At 44.7% G+C, this 26256-nt stretch overlaps 1 protein-coding gene across 10 annotated transcripts in view; it reads left to right on the top strand.

Annotated features, from left to right (window-relative positions):
- Positions 1-26256, top strand: part of DLGAP2 (DLG associated protein 2) — a 911233-nt gene that overhangs the window by 802662 nt on the left and 82315 nt on the right. For all 10 annotated transcript variants that reach the window (XM_083177372.1, XM_083177368.1, XM_083177369.1 and 7 more), the window contains one exon: positions 16931-17283. In XM_083177372.1, coding sequence (XP_083033498.1) covers positions 16931-17283 — 353 coding nt within the window. The remainder of the gene's footprint in view (positions 1-16930; positions 17284-26256) is intronic.

Below are 26256 nucleotides of genomic sequence, written 5' to 3'. Positions count from 1 at the left end.
ATGCGCACAGCGTGTATTCTCTTGAGGCTGGGGGGAGTCCCAACTGTACCTATCTCATCCCCCCTCCCTGTCACGGGACACTGGTGGACGTGAGAACATCTCTAAAAACCAGGACGTTCCCGCGGAAAGCGGGACAGTTGGGAAGTACTGTATGTGGTACTGGAAATAAAATTTCTCAAATCCAAAATCCACCCACAATTAAATCTGATATACAACCAAACTGAGGGGTAGATTTATTAAGCTCGGTGAAGTGATAAAGGGTCTGGTTTTTATCACCGGCCAATCAGCTTCTACCTGTCATGTTTCAAACCAAGCCTGTAACTTCACAGTTATTAGCTGATTGGCCAGTGATAAAAACCAGACACTTTATCACATCACCGAGCTTAATAAATCTGCCATGAATGAGGAAACCAGATTATACATTCAGCTTTATTATGTCTCTGGTGTAAACTTAGTACTTGTCTTATTGCTGTTGAAATTCACCTTGCAATCATGCTGAGACACACTGAGCGCAATGTGAACTGTTAAGTGTTATAAAGACTGTTAAGTATCCATAAGCCAGTATAGGAATGGCATAGTCTGCAATAATTATTTTAAACATGACTTGTTGCCATTCATATTCCACGTATAAATGAGTCATTCAGGATATTCTTGCTGGACTAAAAAGAACATCATTCAAGCTGCAAATATTGCAATAATCGTTTTTTATTGCATGGTCTATGCAGATCTTAAACGCTGAACACTTCTGATATCGCCATTTAAGCAAATACTATTAAAGGTTATGGTTTGTTTGTTTTTTAATTCACAATATGCACAGGAGTGCCGCTATGTAAACTTACGTCACAGACTTCAATTCACATGTAATGTTTTTTTTAAATAAATTCCTATCTATTTACTTGATGGCTATCAAGAGTTAGTCAAATGATTGGAAGATACTTCACCAATTTGCCATGATATGTAAAACATGTCCATTGGGGACACTCATCCAATACAGTGGGGTATAGATGGGTGATCAGCAGAGCCTGCACTTTTAATTTAAATGTGTGACTGACTTCTCCCCCTCTATGCCCCTCTCCGACACCAGTTTTAGAAAATGTGTCCGGCAGAGCAGGACGCCTACTCTGGAGTTTCAGGTTTTATTTTTATTTATTTTATTTATTATTTTACTTTTTGAACACTAGCACAGGCAAAATTTTGCATCTGTCTGCCTGCACCGTGGGAGTTTCCAGGGGTATCCCCGTTCCCACTTCCCGAGGTCGGCGCCTGGGTCCCTGGCTGCAGGGACATTAGTCCCAATGGAAGCTCAATGCAGCTACATGCAGCATGCATTTGGAGCCCTCTGCAGCCTGCTGCCACCGATAGCATGGCTGAAGGCTCTTGATGTGAGTACACCCAGTCCCTGGCTAACAGGGATCCCAGGTCTTAATAGCAGCTCATTAGGTGGCACTTGAGGAAATTGCAGAAAAAGACACCTCCTGCCAACACCATAGGTCCGAGTACTGCATCCAAACATGCAGCATTGCTATCATGGCTATTGTCTGTGACGGCCGCAGGCATCAGCCATCTGAGTAAACCTAAGCTTACCTATACTGGCCACTGGAACTCCTCTACCAGGGCCAGGAAGCCTTCTTCGGAAGGTAAAACCCTGGTCTCTGCTTGACTACAAAACAGGGAGATGCCCTTGTTTTGTAAAAATGGCTCTGGTTGTATCCCTATATAGACCCCAGCCTTAGCGGGCACTGCGTCTGGTGAAGCAGGACCCATTCTCCACATACTGTATGCACAAAGCATGATATCTTATCCAAGAATGGTGTACCTATCTCATAAATGGTCTCTGTAGGGTGAAACAGATAGAGAATAATAGGAAAAATAATTTTTATTTACAATTGTATATATTGAATAAATATTTCACTGGACAACAGTATAAAGAAATAAAACACTTGTAAATATTCTGTTACAGTGGCAGACAGGATAGCAGTTGTAACAACTAGGCCCCAAACACCACATAATGCAAAGGAAAGAGGTGCAAGATGGAATTGTCCTTGGGCCCACCCTTGTGTTGTATAAATAGGACATGCTGACTTTAACAAACCGATCATTTCAGCAACAGGGTCTGCAACACTGTGACTGAAATGATTGGTTTGTTTGGGCCCCCACAAAAAAAATCCAATTAATCTATCTCACTTTGCACAAACTGGCTCTACAGAGGCAAGATGTCCTCCTCCTCCTCTGATTCCTTGTCCTCTTAAGTGTGTACATCTTTATCCTCACCGAGTATTAACTAGTCCCTGCTGGAATCCACCATCACAGGTGTACTTTACGGAGGCAACTGCCGTGCTTCCTGGAGAAATTTGTAATTCATTTTGATGAACATCCTCTGCCGATCCAGCCTCCTATGCCGATCCTACGCCGATCGCTGACAAGGTTCCTGGCTGCACTAAAATTTTTTTGGAGTACACACTGGATGGAGGGGACAACTTATATAGCCAGTTTGTGCAAGGGCCCCCAAATATGGTTTGTTTTGTATTGCAAAACAAACCAAATGTATGTATTGTATGTACTTTACAGCATATCGCTATCTGGTCTATTATGCACTCTTGATTTTTAAGACACACTGTTGACAGTATTCTATGGGTACATTGATGTTGTTTTGCTGCCTTTGAGGTGTACACAACTCAATGAAGATAACATTAAATTAATCAGAATGAATATACTAGCTGCAAACGTCTGGGTTTAAAGGAATATCTACATAGGTGTATAGAGGTCCATTTCTGGCAACCATCACTCCAGTGTTCTATTGGTACATACTGTTTGCTAATCACGTTAGAAGAGTAATGGGTCAATACAAATGCCTTGAAAACCCTTGTTAGCACAGCTGAAAATAGGTTTGCATGTTAGAGAAGCTATAAAAGAGGAGAGGCATTCGTTTGACCTAGTTGAGTATCTGGAGCAAAACATTTGTGGGTTTGATTATACTCTCAATGGATAATGTTTAATGTAATGCCCTAAGATTCTGACAAGCTAGAGATTAGGACACATCTCCAGTGATACACTGGGGGAGATTCTCTAAACAAGAAATGCGGTAAAAACCCCATTATCAGGGTTTTTACTGCATTTTGGGATGCTGTAAGCAATGACCCCCCGCCGCCCCGCACGGACCCCCCGCCGCCCCGCATCGCCCCCTCACCTGTGTCCAGGCAGCACAGAGCAGTGCTGCCCGGACCTGTGACCTCCTCCCTGCACTGATCCTCTTCCGGGAGCAGGGAGGAGGAGAGCCCGGCGCAGCAGCAGCGCCGGGTGTGTGAGGGAGGGGGGAGCCGCCGGGTCCTGCTGGGACCTGGCGACTCTCACCGCAAAGGACAGCTCTTAACGCAAGAGCTGTCCTTTGCTATAATTATAAATGCGAAGGGGGCGAAGATTCTTAGAGAATCTCCCCCACTGTCTGATTGTGTATGATCCTATTGATTATCTGTCCACTTTGGATTTTTTACTTATGCTGTATTAATCTATAGTCCATCCTTGGTGTTTGATCTATCGAATTTTGGTTATCCAATGGTACTCTGAAATAGGACCACTAATATTGTTTTAAGACATTCACCCACATAAAAGCCCATTGAAGCCCTTTGTATCAGTGTCCCTATCAAAAGCAGCTAATATTTATTAAATGATTGCTGAAAACCAAACAATGAAACATTTCAATTTTCTGTAAAGCACCTTCTTTTTAACTCTTTACCATGTTTCTGTGATCGAATGACCCCTGATGAAGTCTGATGTAGACAAAACATGTTGGGCTCTTCTCTACATTGACTCAATTTCATCCATGTCCACAAGTGTGAATAATGTTATGTAAAAAAATCTATCCAGATGATAGGATCACACTCTCCACCAATACAGAAAGACAACTGCCGGGTGTCCCAAAGGTCAGGTCCATCCAAAATATAGAGTAAAATAAATGAGGCCACTCACCGGACTTTGTTTGCAAATGAAGTATTTAAAGAATCATTCCTCCATTTCAACCAACATTAAAGTGCTCTGTGCATGACAGTGGGCCACGGGCTCACGTTTTGGTCTGCATTCAGACCTTTTTCAAGACCCCTCCTATGCACTTTAGGAGGAGGTAGTGGGGGCCTTGAAAAAGGTCTGAATGCAGACCAAAACGTCAGCCAGTGGACCACTATCATGCACAGAGCACTTAAATGTTGGTTGAAATGGAGGAATGATTCTTTAAATACTTCATTTGCAAACAAAGTCCGGTGAGTGGCCTCATTTATTTCTCTCTCTCTCTCTCTCTCTCTCTCTCTCTCTCTCTCTATATATATAGTAAAGTTATGCAGGGCGGCACTCCAAGTAACAATGAATCTTGGTGCAAGGTCCATAACGTTTAGAAACAAGGCACTTACCCCCCACACACACTGTGAAGGATCCAGACCAGCACTCAAAGGTAGGTGAAGAAAAGGCTTTTATTCCATGCTGCGCAGTACACTGTAACAGCTGCTTAGCCCGACGGCCGTTTCAACTGGGCTCAGCCAGTTTTCGTCAGGGGTCACCACAAAATCAATGTCAAGCGCTTATAAGGACAGTAAGTGCGCCAAAAGTTTTCAAAAAACTAACTGACAGCAGCCTCTCTCTGGCCGCTTGACAGGGGGCGTGCGTGGAAGCGCGTCACGGGGAATCCCGGGGTTGGTCCAGCCGCGTCATCAGCACAGTGTAAACTGTCTGATACGGCGGCCGTGAACCTCTGTGCGGTGTGATGGGCAGCCGCTGCAGAGTATCGCAGCAGCACGGTTAAGGTTACGTGTGGTGTAGAAGATAGGAGAAGTGTACAGGGCTGCAGCTGACACCGCAGCCACTGTATAACAAAGTGTCAACTAGATGGAAGACTGTGACGGGATGCTAATGACGGGATGTGGAGGGTTCACGCTCGTCGGGACTGCTGTCAGCCAGTGGCAATAAATGTATAACATGCTGTACGTAACAAAACGGTGTGCCTGACAATAAGTAGTCAGCACTCAATATCTTCTACACCACACGTAACCTTAACCGTGCTGCTGCGATACTCTGCAGCGGCCGCCCATCACACCGCACAGAGGTTCACGGCCGCCGTATCAGACAGTTTACACTGTGCTGATGACGCGGCTGGACCAACCCCGGGATTCCCCGTGACGCGCTTCCACGCACGCCCCCTGTCAAGCGGCCAGAGAGAGGCTGCTGTCAGTTAGTTTTTTGAAAACTTTTGGCGCACTTACTGTCCTTATAAGCGCTTGACATTGATTTTGTGGTGACCCCTGACGAAAACTGGCTGAGCCCAGTTGAAACGGCCGTCGGGCTAAGCAGCTGTTACAGTGTACTGCGCAGCATGGAATAAAAGCCTTTTCTTCACCTACCTTTGAGTGCTGGTCTGGATCCTTCACAGTGTGTGTGGGGGGTAAGTGCCTTGTTTCTAAACTTTATGGACCTTGCACCAAGATTCATTGTTACTTGGAGTGCCGCCCTGCATAACTTTACTGTATTGCAATCCCATTGCTCCTAACAGGACTGAGCACCCTACTTTGACCTTATGGCTCAACCCAAGGTATGAGCCTCATGCACTTTTTCTAGTGTACTTCATTTATACTTAAACTTGCTCCCCCGTCCAGGGCTGCAGTACCTACATTTGCATTGAGTATTCTCAGCTGCACTGTATATACAGTTCCATATCTGTTTGAGCCAATGTCACAAAGCACCAGTAGAGAAACGGCAAGCACATTGCAGTACAATGCTACTGATGCCAGCCGTATACTGTTTGCGGACACTGATACTTTAGCCTTTCACCAAGATACCCCAGAGGAACTATACCAAGACCTCCTTAAATTGAAGAGACGTGAAGTTGAGCTCCAGCTACACGGACTAACGCTATCACAATACTACAAAGAATCCCTAATCCCTAGAGGTTTCAGAATTCACAACCAGCCTACACTAGGTCGACACAACGATGATTTTTGTGTTAAGTGGTGTAGCATCCTCAACAAGTGCTCCCATGACCTCATGCTATTAGTGGTGGAACAAACTGGCACTGATCTGGAGAACATTAAAGTTGAGATTGAAGAATTGGAAAAATCTGAGCCCTATGAAGGGATACAAGATCCAACTAAAGGACTACTGAATCAATTGAATAAAGAAATTGAGAGATTTAAAGAGAATCTGCTCAAATTTAAGAAAAATAAATATAAGCAGGTGAAGCTAGACTACAGGGACAACAGAGTATACCCCTGGTTCTCCAGGAGCGAGTCCAGGAGACCCCGCACCCAATTCAGACGGGGCCCAGGGAGGAAACCACCTGCCCAATTTACTGATCTGGATAGTCATACATCTGCTAGTGACTCAGATGCACCAGGCACTAGTGCACAAGATACTGGATATCTAGCAAGGTCAGACCGCAATAGAAGGCCTCCAAAAAACCTCTTGTACCCACCCGCAGAGGTGGGAGAAAGAGGAGGAAGAAGGAGAGGCCAGAAATCTTCACAGGATCGGTAATTTTTAACCTATCCAAACATCAATTGACTGCAGCTGAGATATCTTTACTCAACAGAGGTCTATCATTTGTGCCAACTTTGAAACAGGATCCCTTTAGTTGGCAAATTGATATGTACAAACTTGGGCGCCAACTAAGACTCAGAGATCACTTTGCCAGAAATCCAACACCACCAACCATGTCGACTGGTGACGACACACATCGACAGACCTTGAAGCGAAAGAGCACTTTTGACCCCCCCACACTGAATCCTTCCATCAATACTTTTATGAGGGTACTCAAGAGGGATACAAACCCCTTTATCAACAGCCAGAAAATTTCACATCATAACATAAGCAGAGAAGAAAAGGATGCGATCAAGACCCTCTCGGAAGACCGTGATCTCATCATAAGATCAGCGGACAAAGGAGGAGGGATTGTACTCCTAAATCGCGATTACTACACGAGAGAGGCGCTGTCACAACTCGCTGATGAAGTATGCTATGAAAAATTGGACTTTGATCCAACTTGGCAGTACAAAAAACAGATTGATCAAATCATCACCCTAGGAAAAAACAACAACTTCATCCTAAAGGAAACAGCTGAATTTCTTACTCAACATCACCCCAAGATCCCAATACTCTACACACTCCCCAAGGTTCACAAATCCCTTGTGTCCCCCCCGGGAAGGCCGATTATTTCGGCAAGGGATTCACTATGCCAACCCCTCTCCCAGCTGGTAGATTTCCACCTGCAGCCAGTGGTAAGAGGATTGGAGAGTTTCATCGCTGATACCCCTGATTTTCTCAGGAAAATCAATGACATTGCCGATATCCCAGCCAACACACTACTGGTCACGCTAGATGTATCTAGCCTCTATACCAATATTCCGCATGCACTTGGTATTAGAGCCTGCCGCGAGAAACTATCTAATTGTACCGACTACAGAGGACCTCCCGTCGAATTTCTACTACTACTGATAGAAACTATACTTACCAAGAATTACTTCCTGTTTGAGAACAGGTTTTACCTTCAGAAACAGGGCACGGCGATGGGGTCTAACATGGCCCCATCGTATGCCAATATATTTATGGCAGACTTTGAACAAGAGCATATTACTGGTAACAGTATATACAGTACCGGCATCAGGATGTACGTACGGTACATAGACGATCTTTTTTTCCTATGGACTGCAGGTGAAGAGAAGCTTCTATCCTTCATTGATTATCTGAATTCAATACCTGGCACCATCCGTTTTACTGCTACCTTTAGCAGCAATATGATTAATTTTCTGGACACTACCCTGACACTGGTTGGGTCTACAATACAAACCAGCATTTACACGAAGGATTCCGATAAAAACACGCTCCTGCATGCAACCAGCTATCACCCTGAACCCCTCAAAAAAGGCCTTCCGTATTCCCAGCTTCTTAGGGTGGTTCGCACCACCTCCAACTCGGATGAGTTACCATCAGCAATTTTGAACATGAAATTGAAATTCCTGGAGCGAGGCTATGATGCAAGGGAAGTCGACACAGCCATCACTAAAGTCCTATCCCAAAATCGAAGCAGCATTTTACTAGCACGGGATAAGTCTGACAACGAACATGATAAACGATTAAATCTATGCAGCACCTACACGGTGGCATCCAACAAAATCCGTAAAAGTGTAAGAGAACATTGGCACTTACTGACTTCCGACCCTATCCTTGGCTCAGAGATCACTCAGATGCCACGATTCGCCTACAGAAGGGGACCTAATTTAAAAGACTTACTGGTGGTTACAGACTCCACGATAACCAAACCCATCAAAGAAAGCTGGCTATACCGCAAGAAGGGCACGTACAAGTGTGCAGGGTGTTCTAACTGCCCTTTCATGCTCACAGGCACTGAATTCACCAACCCCAGGGATGGGATTAAATACTCCAGCAGATTTCATCTGGATTGTTGTAGCAAATTCGTGGTTTATGTCCTCCAATGCCCATGTAAATTGCTATACGTGGGTAAGACTATAAGAATGATGAAAGAAAGGCTTAGCCAGCATCGATCTTCCATCAAGAAAAGTTACACCTGCCCAAGCTCACAGATTGAACTGAAAAACTTACCTGTGGCAAAACATTTTTTGGAAAAATCCCATAGTGTGAACCAACTACGATGCACACTACTTGATCATATCCCACCGCTCAAGCGAGGAGGGGATAGAGATAAATTGCTTATGCAAAGAGAATTGCAATGGATTTACCGCCTGGACACTCTTTCCCCAAAGGGCCTTAATGAGGACTTTAAAATGGGATGTTTTCTCTAAAATGATCAATGATTTTTCCATGTAAATATCTTCCATGCACTTTGTCTTTTTATCTTTCTCTCAACTATATTTCTATATTACCTCCTATCCAGCCATGATTGCACCGCCGTGTGCATTGGTTGGACTACTGAGATGTCGACATGGGATGTTGACACTATGCACACCGCCGTGTGTGTACGAGGGTGACCACAGTTGGGCCACTTATGTGTGTAATATGCATGTTTATTGCAGATTGTTTGCACCGCCGAGTGCTGGATCTGTAGGATGTTATTCAGCTAACACGGTTTATTGAGTGCTGACTACTTATTGTCAGGCACACCGTTTTGTTACGTACAGCATGTTATACATTTATTGCCACTGGCTGACAGCAGTCCCGACGAGCGTGAACCCTCCACATCCCGTCATTAGCATCCCGTCACAGTCTTCCATCTAGTTGACACTTTGTTATACAGTGGCTGCGGCGTCAGCTGCAGCCCTGTACACTTCTCCTATCTTCTACACCACACGTAACCTTAACCGTGCTGCTGCGATACTCTGCAGCGGCTGCCCATCACACCGCACAGAGGTTCACGGCCGCCGTATCAGACAGTTTACACTGTGCTGATGACGCGGCTGGACCAACCCCGGGATTCCCCGTGACGCGCTTCCACGCACGCCCCCTGTCAAGCGGCCAGAGAGAGGCTGCTGTCAGTTAGTTTTTTGAAAACTTTTGGCGCACTTACTGTCCTTATAAGCGCTTGACATTGATTTTGTGGTGACCCCTGACGAAAACTGGCTGAGCCCAGTTGAAACGGCCGTCGGGCTAAGCAGCTGTTACAGTGTACTGCGCAGCATGGAATAAAAGCCTTTTCTTCACCTACCTTTGAGTGCTGGTCTGGATCCTTCACAGTGTGTGTGGGGGGTAAGTGCCTTCTCTCTCTCTATATATATATATTTAGATCTATTCACTCTATATATATATATATATATATATATATATATATATATTTGTACAATATGTCTGCACTCCCAACCACTTAGAGAAATACTCCCGCATCTCCATTAAAATATGGTATTACCAGCAGATGAGCGATGGGGTGGACAGCTTTCTATAGCATCCTGCTATGGAAAGTTGTCCACCCCCGGGAAACTTACTCAGAAGGGAAAAAATTGCTCAGTGTGTATGGACCTTTACACTAATCTTATAACATGAATCTGATTTATCTTTTTATATCATTGTCTCAACATACAAAAATCAAAACTTGAGCTTTTATGTTGAAATACTGTATAAAAAAATTGCTATTTCTGTATTTATATGCCAATTATTTTGATCATCTGAGGATTTTTTTATAAATTAATGTAAAAACAAAACAATAAATGTCTTTAAGAATGATAGTTCTCTTCAAAATAACACAAAAAGCATACCTAAATGCCCATACACACTGGGTGATTTTGAGCCCAAAGCAGCTTTCAGCTCAGAGCCGCCCAGTACAGCCCGGCGTTGAGCGGTGAGGTGCGCTTCCGCATCATCGCCGGGAAAGCAGCTCATCTGCTTGTATTACCAGCAGATGAGTGGCTTTTGATAGCGTTGCTCTATGCAAAATTGTCCACCCCCGCTGACAGCGCTGGGCAGGGGAAAGTCAGCTCATGCGTATGCACTGAGCGGCTTTCCCCCAGCCATACACCCAGTGCATACTCCCGGGCACAGTATGTATGGACCTCAAGTTAGGTATTGTGATAGTGTTTTAGAATATGTGCCAATAAATCACCAGATGTAGAATCTTTTGAATATTTTTTAAAATGTATATTTTATTTTGTTACATATCTTATTCTTGTATCTTAATGGACTGGCGCTGTAATAAACAAATGCTGTCTTTGTTGGAAAATAATGATTCTTGTGCTCTAGTTTTCTAAACCTGGAATAGTATTCAGAGACATTTTTAATAATTTCCTGTAAATTAAAAACCTCTTTACCATTTATCTTTCAAGTACTAAAAGAATGGCAAGAACATGTCTACTTATTAACAGCCTAATAATATAGGAATGTTGTTCACTTAACTAATAATAATCTTAAAACTTTACATAAGAAATATTTTTGTACTTTGTACAATTAATGGCAATTCATTTTTTTATGAAAAGGTTGCATGCACTCGCCTACAAAGGCAATTCAATCTGAGTTGGTTCACAAACATGGCAGGAGATATGATTTAATAGGTCAGCTGCATATGCTGTAGATCATACTGTAGGTTCTCAAACTTGGTCCTCAGAACATCACACAGTTCAAGTATTCCAGGTGTGCCCTGTGTGGGGTCCTGAGGACCAAGTTTGAGAAACACTGCAGTAGTAGATGATAGGAGTTTGATTCAGTTGCTGCTGCAACTTTTACTGGGTTTTCAAAGTTACAGTCCAAAAGAATGGCAGTTGCCATAAGATGGGAGTGATGGGTTTTGCTGTTGGAAAGCCAAAGGTTCTGGCACCAAGATGTGTACTAAGCCTTGGAAACTGATAAAGAAGCCACTCGGCTCCTAACTGCCACGTTAGAGGCTGTGTTTGCAAAATTACAGTTATAAACAGATTGTTTGGTATTGGTTTGCTTCTGATTAATCAATATAAAGTCTAAGATCAGGTCAGAAGAGCTTGTTCAGAAGCCTATAATCAAAGATGTTGAGGACCTGAAACAAAACATTAGTCGAGAAAAATCCAAGTCGTATAAGATGGTCAGAGAGGCCGTTTTCTTACACTTCTGTTATAGTACAAGATCCATCTTATTGCCATAATCAGTTGGCAATCATTGTAGGGTAGCATAATTGGCGTATTGGAAGAGATAAGGGTGATAATGAATAATATAAGCACATCAGAAGAAGAATGACTAATTATGTGTAGCCATAAGAGACAAAATTTGCCCGGAAAAGATCTGTGCTAAGCTGCTTCTGGTGCTGGCTAGCCCGGAAGATTTCCACCACTTTCTGATCCCTAGGGACTGCAGTCCTGATTGTGTCGGCCCGGAATCAACATAATGCATTATACTCTAAAGTATAAAGCCCGCCCCCCAGACTCCTGTTGGTCGGGGGCGGGCTAAACTGTGAAATGCATTATACTGAATCCCGGGTGCAGGGAGGTGGCTGAAAAGCAGCACTAATGTTGGGAATACCCGCTGGCTATTGGTGATTGTAATTCCGGGCGACCCCCACCTGTATCTCTCCTGCAATCCTTCATGGCACCTGTCCCGATACCTCCTAGCAGTGTTTTTTTTTTTTATTTTATTAACCCACCATTGAAGGGGTAATACTGTAGACTATTCAATAATAGTTGAATTGAAGGTTATTGAATAAAGAAAAAATTATGTGCTCTTCTGTTGTATGGATTTTGAAGTAGAAAATGGAAAGATGACTTCTGAGTAAGCCTTTCTCTGAGTGGCCAATTGGTCAGCAGTAGACTAAAATATTAGGAGGAAATAGAATAAGCTTTCAGTTGCTAGCATGGGCGTAAAAAAAGGCAACTTCAACTAAATAAAGAGTTCCTGGAAGGGGAAAGTGTTACAGCAATATCAAGGTGCCCACACTTTGTGAAAGCATTTTGTGATTTTTTTTTTAGACTAGGACCAACATATTCTGCAATGTATAATACTGAACTGTTTGTTATGTACTCAAAATTGTAAAGCATAATAATAGCACATAAGATAATAGACAGTTTAATTAAGTGAGGGTCAACCTAACATATAGGACCTTATTCTGGTCCTTTCTCTACCCTGCGTATTCGCGCAGGGGAGTGATGTTTCGCGACTGCATGTGCGCATATACTTTTCTGCACATGTGCAGCCACTTGGTGCGAGCGGGTGCAAACACCTAGCAGTGCGCCCATGAGAATGCCCAGCACTTCATGGGTGTTCCCATGAAAACGCTGGGCATTCCCATGGTGATTTCCCGATGATTCGGGTGCGGGGGACGGGCAGCTGACATCAGGGGGTGTCAATTGTCCTCCCGCATCCCGCACAAGGGGCTCGCAGATGTAAGACACCAGAAAGGTGTCTTACATCTGCGAGCGTTGTAGACATCATTGAATGATTTCCTCCCCGCACGCAAGCTGCAAATGGATGTTTATGCTACATATCGATTTGCATGTGTGCGGGGAACTCTGCATGTGAGAGGGGGGGGGGGGGCAGGCAGCTGTGTGGGTGGCCTTTAAATGACATGCAAAGCTGGGAATTTCACAGCTTTGCGTGTCAACCAGAATAACTTCCATAGTACTTCATGTGTGAGGCTCAGTAGGGACACACAATACATGAATTTAAAAGATGAAAAACAATATCTAAAATACCTTAGCACATCCACGTTGCCAAAAATATCTTTGCTTAAAGCACACAAGCCACCGCAGGGGCTGTGGAGCTATTGTTACGCCACTGGAGGCATCACCTGTGGCTTCCAGCTCTGTGCTCCCAATCTGACTTAACCTCTTCTCAGTAAGGCCCTTATTCTGGTTCACTCGCAAAGGCAAATTCCTTCTCAAATGGACAAGATTTCAAGCTATGCCACTGGATGCCTCAAAGGAAAGAAAAAAGAAAACAGACTATGTGTAACCTCTTGCCCACCTTTGCTTTAGATGTTTATGATAATGTGTTTTCATTATATTTGATTATGTGGTCTCAGTTTCTATAATACAAATGTATGGAAATTGGGGGAATGGGCTGCACCGGCAGAAGAATGCTAAACACTATAATAGGACACAAAATCTCATGGCTGCTATTAATGGAATAAAATGTATTACATTAAATATGAAAAATCAATATAAAAAACTGAAAACAATGAATACGATTAGTGAAACATTATATCATAAATTATGATGAAAAGACAGCACACTGGGGTATATGATTGTAACACCAATAAATCCAGACATTGCTTTGTATAAAACTCTCAATTTCCAATTTAACTGGAGTATATAAAAAAGGAATAAGTATATTTCCGCCCACGCTATTGTAGACAACAAATTTAGATGGAAAGTGATAGCCAAGCATCCCGGGGTCTCACCCTATGTGGTGTGGATCCTTATAAATCTGCTATGTCTGCCGGTGGAATTGTGTGTGTGGCACCCCACAAGCTGGGGCACTACAAGTACCAGCAGCATAACATAATGGAAACACTGTAAAGGCAAGGCATGCTGGGATGTGTAGTTTCACAACAGCTGGAGGGCCACAGTTTGGACATGCCTGCACTAAACGGTACAGTTATAAAGGAGACTGTTGATATTTACCTACAGTATGTTGCACTGCGAATTGTGGATATGTGCATGTGAGGTATGTTCTGATTAATGCTACTTTAAAACAGTTAAGGGTACTTGTTTCCTAGCATGGCGCCACCGATTTTAATTGTATGCAATCGGGTTGCAAAAATCGGGTCAACCAAATTGACCCGACCAACCAGATTTTTTACATTGGAACCAATGTTAAATGGTCCCTGAGACTCGATTTTACATTGGCCCCAATGTTAAATGCCCCCCAGACCCCATTTTTCATTGTATGCCCCCCCCCCCCCATTGTTAACGCCACGCCACGATCAACGTGAACCCGAAGTGTGGCGAGCACAGCGGTACGCGTCCTCCGACTCTTTCATACCCCCACTATCCACGTCGGCATGGAGTTGATTTTATATAGCGTGGCGAGCACAGCGAGGGGGACGCGCATTACTTCAGACGTATTGTACGTCCCCTTGCGGGGCTCGCTGCGCTCGCCACACTTCGGGCGCGGTGGCTCGCTGCGCTCGCCACACTGTATACTTTTAACTCCACGTCGACGTGGATAGTGGGGGTATGAAAAGGTCAGAGGACGCGTACCGCCGCCCCTCGCAGGCTCGCTGCGCTCCCCACGCTTCGGGTTGACATTCATTGTGGGGTGGCGTTAACAATGGGGGGGCATTTGACATAGAAATTACCCATCAGGGTGGGTATACAATCAAAAATTGGGTATGGAGGGCCATTTAACATTGGTTCCTATGTAAAATCGGGTCCATCGCAATGGTCGCATTGTATGCCATTATAATGGCATACAATGGACCCGATTTTACATAGGAATTTAACATTACATACAATGCTTACAATGTAAAATAGGGTCGGTCGCGTCGCATGCCATTATAATGACATGCGATGGACCCGATTTTACATTTGTCGGGAAACCTCAAAAAAAGCCCGAAATCGGGTCCGTCGGGTGCCATCGCATACCTTAAGTTAAGGTATGCGATGGGACCCGATGGGCGCCGTGCTAGGAAACAAGTACCCAGTTAAGTCTCAGATATATATGTCTGCTAAGGTAGATATTGAACTGTTGAAGTGAATATAGAAAGGTATTGCATTTATTGTGATAATCTATTGCAATTATAGGAAACTACCCATGGGCAGTGTCCCTCTTACCTATTACCATATCCCTTTTTTCTTAGGACCAAGGGTTTGTTCCTTTTCCCTGTCTCAGTTTCTCTAATGGTGGTAGATCGGTCATAAGCAGTACCATGATCCCTGCTGGTATTAATAATTAGCCAGCATTATCAATATTTTAAAAATAGTGGCAAATAAACATGGGGATTGTTGATACCGCTGATGTTCAGATGTAATGTGTATATTCACATCTTGGAATTCTGTTGATCTTACAATTTGTGGCACTGCTGTTATAACTATGTGGAGTATGCATGTAATCCTGTGGGAAACCTTTTAGGTGATTTGGCTTAATGTATGGGAACAGCTGGTATAACATACCATGGCAAAACAAGGGTTTGTACACTGAAAATGCAAGCCTGAGTCATAGGTGGATAATACTGCACCTAATATTGCTTCTTTGTATGCAGCAGCTGTGCTAAAATTGGTCATCTGTCAGATTTGCCATCTTCCAGAAATGCGGATGGTCTGAAGTGCCTGGCTTAACAACTGTGCTTGAGGCACACTCTTTAGTCGGGGCTAGGGTATTTGTGGGTGCGGATCCAGGTGTATTCTTTTATTTTCTCTTTTATGTTTTCTACTGATTGTTTGTAATGGAAGACATTGCTACAAAATGTATGCTGGAACTCATTTATTTTTCTTGTATACACATATGTAATGACCATATATTGTGTTCTATGAAATGAAAATACATTTATATTGCACATTTATTGTATGTCATGCTTCAATAAAGAAAAAATGTAAATAAAAAAAAAACAACTACAGTATGCTCGACCGCATGGCACACAGAGAGACAGGCTCTGGCCAAACGACTGCCCAACACTAAGGGGCAGATGTGTGAAGCAGTAAAAAGGATTGAGACGTGAGTCAGTGTGTATAATTTTATATTATTTAAATTTTAAATGTTACTTCAGGGTTTATTGGTAGCCATGGGCAACTTCTCCACTGGCTCACTTCTCCCTTATCACTGCTTTATATATCTGCCCCAAAGAGACAAGTATCAGCCAAGCAGACAAGTATCTTCTGAGCCAGTGCTCAGCTCGGCCGTCTGGCAAGAAGAGAGATGGGGGTGGGTCAAAAGGCTAGGCCCCCATGAGATGTGACCACACCCCTCATGGGAGGAAATGCTCCCTTTCCGAACAGAGGCAGAGGAGAATGACAGAGCTGTTTTGTTTTACAATGGTAGACAGTGATAAAACAAACTGGGTAACAACAGACAAACTTGGAGGTAGGAGGGCCCTGCTGCAAACTTACATCTATAGGGACATAGGAGGGAAACACAAGGACAGGCACCAGTAACAGTATAGCAGTCCCACCAAGTTACAAGTCCAGAAGGGAAGCTATATAATACATAAGTGCCTCAGAGGGTTATGCGTGTGGTACTTAAATATGATAGGCTTGCCTGAGGTGAGTTTTCAGGGAATGCTTGAAAGTTTGGAGGCTAGCACTTATTGTGCGTGGAATGGCATTCTATAGGGTGGGAGCTGCCTAATGAAAGTCCATATGCACTTTCGCAAACATTGCATATGTACTTAAACTTTCAGGTTTATGTACATTTCTGAATTACTGTAGGCCCTGCATAAATGAAAAATATGTAAATACTGACCATAGTGATGGGAAAAACTTACAGCTATTATTAAATCATTATATACTGTATACAGTATGTCACAAAGTCTCAGTATGTTCTTGTTTTTCATGTATTAAATATAATGTTTTTCTTTACCTCTCTTTTCTTACAGCTGTTTCATACCCCAATTATAAGAAAACACCACCGCCTGTTCCTCCACGTACCACCTCCAAGCCACTAATCTCAGTAACAGCACAAAGCAGCACAGAGTCTACCCAGGATGCCTATCATGACAGCCGGACTCAAAGGATATCCCCATGGCCCCTTGAAGGCCGGGGGCTTTACAACTCCACAGACAGCCTGGATAGCAACAAGGCCATGAATCTTGCCTTGGAATCAGCTGCAGCACAGCGCCATGCTTCTGAGAGTAAAAGCAGTTCTGTTCGGAGCACCAGTGATAAAGCTGTTCTTGTTACCAAGTCAGATGAGTTTCTAAAGAAGCGTCGTGCCTCAATAGGGATCCAGGTACAGTTTTACTCATATACTGTATGCTGTATAATAAAATTGCTAGTTAGAATATTACATCAGATTAACAAAAATATTTATCTCTGGGATTTCTAATTTATTTTGGTTGGGTCATAGATGAATTGTCAGGAGTTTGTCTAGAGAGCTTCCTGGTTAAAGCAATTAGCTATCATTATATACTATATTATAGTATATATTATTATATACTATATATATATATATATATATATATATATATATATATATATATATATATATATATATATTCTGTGTATGGGATAATTAATCCACGAAAAGCACTCACCAGTAAAAACATCAATCTTTTAATTTCGTACTTGCTTGTAATAATACAAAGATCTTACTTCAAGGATCCTCAGATCCTCTAGTGGCCGAAACGTCGACCTACAGGATCTGAGGATCCTTGAAGTAAGATCTTTGTATTATTACAAGCAAGTACGAAATTAAAAGATTGATGTTTTTACTGGTGAGTGCTTTTCGTGGATTAATTATCCCATACACAGAATATTATTGGGACACATTGATTGTCACTCTAGTTAAGCACCCCAATTGATGACCTTGGCTGGCTGTGAGTGCGGATCCTCCAAGAATATATATATATATATATATATATATATATAATTACAGAGTTTGCAGAGTCCCTGTGATTTCTATTCAATTTAAACAAACCATATGGCATCAGGGGAAAGGTGAGCGTACAGGGTCTGTCCATAAAGTAATGAGACTAAATCCGGGAAAAACTATTTATTGAACTTTACATATGTCACAACATTCAAGTATTTTAGTGATACCTGCTTGTGAAATCCTGTTGGTTCTGCTCTGTCTCATGCTGCTGACAGCTCTGTGTTAGTTTGAACATTACAGGCTGATTACAGCACCTGGGTGAGTCCATGCTGCCAGACAGTTCTGTGTAACCTGACCATTGCTTATTGATTAAAGCACCTGAGTGAGAGACATGCTCAGCCCTCATTGATTGAGGCTCCTGTGAGAATCCAGTTCCTTGTGCTTCCTATAAAAGGCAGCCTCTGGCAGACAGACCCTGCCAGAGTATAGGTTCACTAACCTGCTCCAGTGTTACCAGTGCTTGGTCTGATATCCTGTGTTTCCAGTGTATGATTCCGGCTATTCTTCTGACTATTCTCCTGCCTGATCCTCCGGTACCGTGTCTAGTGATTCCAGTGTATGACCTCGGCTATCCTGGTGACTATTCTACGGTCGGCTCCCTGTATACTGCATCCGTGCCATCCTGTGTATGACCTTGGCTTGTTCTGTGACCATTCTCCTGCCTGCTCCCTGTGTACTGCAACCTGTGACTCCCAGTGTATGACCCGGCCAGTATTTGGACTCTTGCTCAAGCCTGCTCCTTCATTACCTGTATTTGTCTGCAAGTTCCTGACCCAGCTAGTCTCACCATGAGCATTCCAGAGCGGACCCTGCCTTACGCCCAGTGTTTGCCAGCACTATGTGGGAAACCTGATCAGGGGACCGCGACCGGCATACAGAGTGCAGCAAAGCCCAAATCCCGCTTGGAGGGGTCACTGGCGAAAACCACCGGTATGGTTAGACTCTGCACTCCTGAGTCTGGTCAAGCCAATTCCCGGTCTGGTAATCACATTTCTGAGTTTAAAACCGTGACAACATAATCTTCAAGTATGACCCTTGAGCAGTGATACACTATTGCCAGTGTGTCTCCAAGCTTGGTATGTCTCCTGAAAGGCATTAAGCAGAGGTTCCTTGAGTGCTCTTATTGCAGCCGCATCCACTTTGTCTACGGTTTGAAAACGGTGTCCTTTCAAGTTAAGTTTGATCCAGGGGAACAAAAAAGTCAGCAGGGCCAGATCCGGACTGTAAGGTGGTTGAGGCAGCGATGTCACGTTGTGCTTGGCCAAAAACTCCCTCACATGCAGCGATGAGTGACTTGGCGCATTGTCGTGATGGAGGAATTAGGTAGTGGCAATGTCTTTGTAGACACAGAGGACCCTGTTTCTCAAGCGATTAGCACTCCCATGCAAAATGGCTGTTGTTACTTAGACTAGCTCTTTAAAATCTGTACCCTATTCTTAAGCTGCCCATACATCTACAGATTTATTGTCAGATCTGGCTGGTTGGATCAAAAAACCTGGTAATATCTGAATTTGTCAGTTTTTCAAGCAAATTGTCAGCTGTCATTTGCTCTCATTCATTACCAGGTTTTTGTTCCAACCAGCCAGATCTGACAATCAATCTGTAGATGCATGGCCATCTTTAGAGTCTTTATTTGTAATAAGGTATTTGGTTGGGATGGGTGAATGAGAGGGGTACCCCAGGAAGCCCTTTTTTAGCTGTAAAATGTGAGAAAGGAGCTGATTGGCTAGTATGTTATTTCTGTCCAATATATCTCTCTCCAGGTCTTAGTACATAGGCCCATTAAATGGAGATTTATCAAATCTTGGAGAGAGATAAAGTATCAGCCAATCAACTGTTAACTGCCATGCTACAGGCTGTGTTTGAAAAATTTCCACTCGTAGCAGGTTGGTTTGTATTTTATCTCTGTCCACTTTATCACTTTCCAACCTGTGGTAATGGTAAATCTTCCCCAGAAATCACTCACACAATGCCTTGTCACAGTGGTGCTCCATATTCCTTACCATACACAACATTCTTTACTTTGTCAGAAGCCAATAAACTACTATTACAGTAAGTCTTTGGGGAGCACCTGTAGTTAATCCTCACATACATGGGGAAAACATACAAACCCCAACACTGAGAGGTAGGAAGTATAACCCCTGCATTATCATGCTATTCGCCAAACGTCATGCTGTCTTATTGCTATAATAATAAAGTATTGCACTTATTGGTGGCAGTAATAAGAATATTAATAATATTATTATTATTATTATCATTATTTACACTGTATTGGTGGCACTCACTTTGACGAATGAGTTAAAGTTTGGTTTGTAGACAAGCTATTGTATTTAAACTCTAAAATGTACAGCAAATATAAAACTGAACAATTACCACTCACGCATTAAATTGGATCTTTTAAAAGGGCCAAACTAGTTAACTAGTGCTTAAAAAGAAATTAGTTACATTGCTATTTGCCAGTCAGAGACCAGCACAGTAAACCAATGTTGATTCTGCGTCTGTTACAATACTCTGTTTATATCATTGTGTACTAATAATGTACTAATAAATACCTTTCTGTCATACAGTATAAGGCATTAGTTAAGAGAGAAATTCATAGTAAATATAAATGTTTTTTTCATGTGTTTGTGAAAAAAATCGTACAATTCTATAAAAATCTAATTAAAGATCCTATTTGCCAGTGGATTTTCTGTACATTATAAATTTGCAGTGAAAATACGTCACAGAAAATTAGATTTTAGATTTTTGCCTGATAGTATTATCAGCTCTTGGAGAGAGCCTCATTATTAGTACTTTTTAGTACTTTTTTTTTTTAGACATTTAATTTAAAGTTTGTCAATATTATAATATGAAAAACCAAATAAATGGATTCATTTTACAATGGATAAATCATGTGTGGTTATTTGTAAGAACTCCACATTACTATACTTGACTCAATACGTTATATCAATATCAGTTCTCATCACATAGGATAACAGGTGGGGTTCGCTCAAAAGAAGTCCATCCCTAGTGATTCCCACTTTGATGGGCTCATTAGCCTCAGCTCTGGGAGGAACTCAGTAGTATAATGACTCCAAGCATTGTGTTGTCTCAGTCCAAGGGTGGGTACAGGGCCGGCGCTACCCGCTCAGCAAAGCCTGCAAAGCAGGTAGGCGCCGGACCTGAGAGGCGCTCCCTACTCCCCACCGAGTGACAGCTGTAGGGGGCACCTGTTTCATTAATTGTCCCTCCTCCACAAGCAGTGACAGCGACACTGCGTCAACCTCCTGCACAGTGCACAGTGCACCCTAGCTGCCCGCACACTCACTGTGTGGCTCCTCACCTCAGTCAGGCACACTGCACAGCCTCATTCACATGACAGCGGCACGAGCACCTTCCCTTGAAGCCCACACACTTTTTCTCCTCACCCGGCGGCTCCACACTCAGGCATGCAGCACAGTGCAGCCTACAGAGCGCCGAACCTAAGACACAGCGGGGGAGCACCGATCAGCATCAGCGTGGAGCTCCCCCGCTGTGTCCTAGGTTCGGCACTCTGTAGGCTGCACTGTGCTGCATGCCGTGAGGAGCCGCCGGGTGAGGAGAAAAAGTGAGTGTGCGGGCAGCAAGGGAAAGTGCCCGTGCCGCTGTCATGTGAAAGAGGCTGTGCAGTGTGCCTGACTGAGGTGAGGAGCCGCACAGTGAGTGTGCGGGCAGCAAGGGTGCAGGAGGTTGACGCAGTGTCGCTGTCACTGCATGTGGAGGAGGGAGAGCAGCTGTGGACTCTGCTATTTAAGCGGGGGAGTGCAAGAAGGGAGGAGGTCTGCGGCAAGGCAACACTGCTGGACACCTGGTAGGTCTCTGTCCCTACATCCCCCCCTAGTCCCTGTGTCCCCCCAGTCCCTGTATCCCCCTAGTCTTTGTTCCTGCGCCCCCCCCCCCTTTGTTCCTGCAGCCCCCCTTTGCCCCCCAGTCCTTCATCTTCCCCCGGTCACCACTGTCCCTGAGTCATCCCCTGGTCCCTATCCCTGCGTCATTCAGCGGTCCCTGTCCCCCCCCCCCCCCGGGTCCCTGTGTCCCCTCCGGTCCCAGTCCCTGTGTCCCCCCGGTCCCTGCATCCCCCGTTCCCCGTCCCTTCATCCCCCCTGCCTTGATCCCTGCCTCCCCACGGTCCCTGTGTCCCCAAATTATATGTAAAGTTTGGCCCCATCCATGACAAAAACATGAATTTTTTTTTTTAGATCCAGGGTATGGGTGAAAACCGGACCAAGACAAAACCCCCCGACTGCCGGACCGGACATCAAACTCTGCATTTTGGAGCTTGTAGCCTCCGGTCCAGGGGGTGTCCTGTCCGGGGTGGCTGCCTGTCACACCTGTCACCAGGTAGAGGAGGAGGGGTAGAATAAAATCTCCTTGTATGGTCTGGGCATGTAGCAAAAACCGGACGGTCCGGACCACACGGGGAGGCTGTAATCTCCCCTTTTCCATGTCCCTGGTGATAGCTATCATAGGGACCCCCCCGGACAAGACACCCCCCCGGACAAGACACCCCCCGGACCGGACCCCACAAGCTCCGGACTGCAGATTTTGATGTCCTGTCCGGCGGTCCGGAGTTTAGTCCGGGTCCGGTTTTTACATAGATTCATGTAGCATAACATAAATTTTATCTCAATCTGGATGGCATGATGTTCATTTTGGATCAATCCGGGTGGCATAACGTGAATGTCGGCTCAGTCCGGGTGGCATGATGTGAATTTTGGCTCAATCTGGGTCGCATGATGTGAATTTTGGCTCAATCCGGATGGCATGGCGTGAATTTCGGCTCAATCCGGGTGGCATAACGTGAATTTCGGCTCAGTGGTTTCATGATGGGAATTTTGGGTCAATCTGGGTGGCATGATGGGAATTTTGGCTCAATCTGGGTGGCATGACTTGAATTTTGGTTCAATCTGGGTGGCATGATGTGAATTTTGGCTCAATCTGGGTGGCATGACGTGAATTTTGGCTCAATCTGGGTGACATGATGTGAATTTTGGCACTTCATTTTGGCATAAAGGTGCCCATACACAGTGCGATCCTGTTTTGCGAGGCAATAAGCGGTCCCCCCACATCGCAAAGCACAAAAAGTATGCTGCATCTACTTTTTGAATTAGATCCCACCACATCGCATCTATTTCAAAACAACGCTGCTTTAGCACATTGCATATGTTTTTAACTAGATGCAACGCGCTCTAGTTCAACGGAGCACTTTGGTCCATGTACGGGCACCTTAACATGAATTTTTGCTCCATCTGGGTGGTATAATGTGATTATACAAATGTGATTTTTGGCTAAATCCTTTAGAATTTTGGGTCATTGTGTATCGCATAATATTTAAGGGGCAAGTATTATGCGGTCTACTATTGTGTTGCATAATGTGTTTAAGAGGTATATGGTGTGGCACACTACACTCAAGAACATGCCCCTTTAAAGTGTGCATACCTCAAGCATGTCTCTATTATAAGATATGGGAGGGCGCAAATTTATAGTTTACAGGAGGGCGCCCAATACCCTAGCACCGGCCCTGGGTGGGTAGGTAAATAAGAGACTGAAAGCAAGACATAAGTCTTGATGTAGGACTTAGCGGAGTATTATCAAATCCTGAATCAAATATATATCAATATCACTGTGATTCCATACATATCAATTCCACACACCAATAACAAACCAATCTATATAATAAAAGGGGCAAGAGGGGGGTGGGGGGGGGGCAGGGGAAGCGAAGTAAACAGACAGGGGAGACAAGACAGCATTCATCTATAAAAACCCTTACGTAGATCTGGGTAGCATAAACCAGGTAGTGTTCTCAGATATCTTTTGTATAGATAGCTGCATATTATTATGTAGAGTTTGTATGTAAATTTCCCATTTAGCGTATAAGCGCACAACTCCTTTCTCAATATCACATTGTGCCGCCTGTCGCTCCTAGAACAGTATCGGTACTGCTTTCCTAGCACGGCGCCCACGATAAGCATCGCATTAATCGCAAGCATCGCATGCATCTTATTTGTTTCTGCACCATAAGATGCATGCGATGCTTGCGATTAATGCGACTACAGTGATTTTTTCATCGTATCCATTTTTATCACATGCATCGCATCGGTCGTACTGTTTTAATGTCATAAGATGCATGCGATGCTTGCGATTGATGCGATAAAAGTATTTTTTTATCTTGGGCATTGTAAATTGCATGCATTGTATCCTCTTAAACATACATACAATGTATGCGATGGACGCGATTTAGGCGATTTCATACATTTGGCGCTCACAGGCCCGTGCTTAGAATATTAAATGCACCCCCACGCCACCCCCCCACTATAAACGTGAACCCGAAGCCTGGCGAGCGGCGGCGGTAGGCGTCCTACGACCTTTTCATATCCCCACTATCCACGTCGGCGTGGTGTTGAGAATAGAAAGTGTGGCGAGCGCAGCGAGCCAACGAGCCCGAAGCGTGGCGAGGGGACGCGGATACCTGTGAAGCCCGCGAGGGGAAGCTGCGCTGCGCTCGCCACGCTTCGGGCTCGGTGGCTCGCTGCGCTCGCCACACTTTCTATTCTCAACTCCACGCCAACGTGGATAGTGGGGGTATGAAAAGGTCGTAGGACGCGTACCGCCGCCCCTCGCGGGCTCGCAGCGCTCGCCACGCTTCGGGTTCACGTTTATTGTGGGGGGGTGGCGTGGGGGTGCATTTAACATTGTTACATCGCACATGAATAAAGTAAACGATGAGTGCGATGCATGCGATTTGCATCGCACGCATCGTAGCTTACTATACTAATGTTTTTCATACGATACATGCGATTTAAAAACCGAAATCGCACGTATCGCACAGATTGTATGCCATATAAAAATGTACACGCTTAATGCGATGGGCGCCGTGCTAGGAAAGCAGTACCACAGTATCTTGAGGAGTGATTTTATTAATTCAGTCAATGAAGGGGAAGTCTTATAAATCCAGTGGGTGAAGATTCAGGGTGTGATATAGTGCATGCTGCATGGTGAGGGAGCGTTAAGGTGATATAGCGCAGGCTGCAGGCTGAGGGAGCATTAGTGTGATATAGTGCAGGCTGCAGGGTGAGGGAGCGTCAGTGTGATATAGTGCAGGGTGAGTAAGGGTGTCAGTGTGATATAGTGCAGGGTGAGGGAGGGTGTCAGTGTTATATACTGCAGGCCGCATGGTGAGGGAGCGTGTCAGTGTGATATAGTGCAGGCTGCAGAGTGAGGGAGCGCATCAATGTGATAGAGCGCAGGCCGCAGGGTGAGGGAGTGCTTCAGTGTGATAGAGGGCAGGCCGCAGGGTGAGGGAGCACGTCAATGTGATAGAGCTCAGGCCGCAGGGTGAGGGAGCGACAGTGTTATATAGTGCAGGGCGAGAAAGCACGTCCGTGTGATATAGTGCAGGCTGCAGGGTGAGGGAGTGCGTCAGTGTGATAAAGCATAGGCCGCAGGGTGAGGGAGCGCGTCAGTGTGATATAGTGCAGGCTGCAGGGTGATGGAGCGCGTCAGTGTGATAGAGCGCATGCTGCATGGTGAGGGAGTGCTTCAGCATGATAGAGTGCAGGCCGCAGGGTGAGGGAGCGCGTCAGTTTGATAGAGCACAGGCCGCAGGGTGAGGGAGTGTGTCAGTGTGATATACTGTCGTGCAGGCTGCGGGGTGAGGGAGGGTGTCAATGTGATAGGGCGCAGGCTGCAGGGTGACAGAGGGCGTCAGTGTGAAAGAACACAGGCCATGGAGTAAGGGAGTGCATCAGTGTGATAAAACGCAATCCGCACTGCGTTCAGTTTATGTTTCAGCATAGAGATGGGTTGATATCGTTTGAGGGGGTTGGGGGCCTTCAGAGATATCTATGTATGGGGGGTGAGGGAGCGTCAGTGTGATATAGTGCAGGGTGAGGGAGGGTGTCAGTGTGATATAGTGCAGGGTGAGGGAGGGTGTCAGTGTGATATAGTGCAGGCCGCAGGGTGAGGGAGCGTGTCAGTGTGATATAGTGAAGGCTGCAGAGTGAGGGAGCGCATCAATGTGATAGAGCTCAGGCCGCAGGGTGAGGGAGCAACAGTGTTATATAGTGCAGGGTGAGGGAGCACGTCTGTGTGATATAGTGCAGGCTGCAGGGTGAGGGAGCGCGTCAGTGTGATAGAGCGCAGGCCGCAGGGTGAGGGAGCGCGTCAGTGTGATATAGTGCAGGCTGCAGGGTGAGGGAGCGCGTCAGTGTAATAGAGTGCAGGCCACAGGGTGAGGGAGCGTGTCAGTTTGATATAGCACAGGCCGCAGGGTGAGGGAGTGTGTCAGTGTGATATACAGTAGTGCAGGCTGCG

The sequence above is a fragment of the Crinia signifera genome, chromosome 3, assembly GCF_055691185.1.
Source record: "Crinia signifera chromosome 3, ASM5569118v1, whole genome shotgun sequence".
Classification (NCBI taxonomy): Eukaryota; Metazoa; Chordata; class Amphibia; order Anura; family Myobatrachidae; genus Crinia; species Crinia signifera.
Note: the sequence above shows the minus strand (reverse complement) of the source record. Positions and strands in the feature narration are given on the sequence as shown.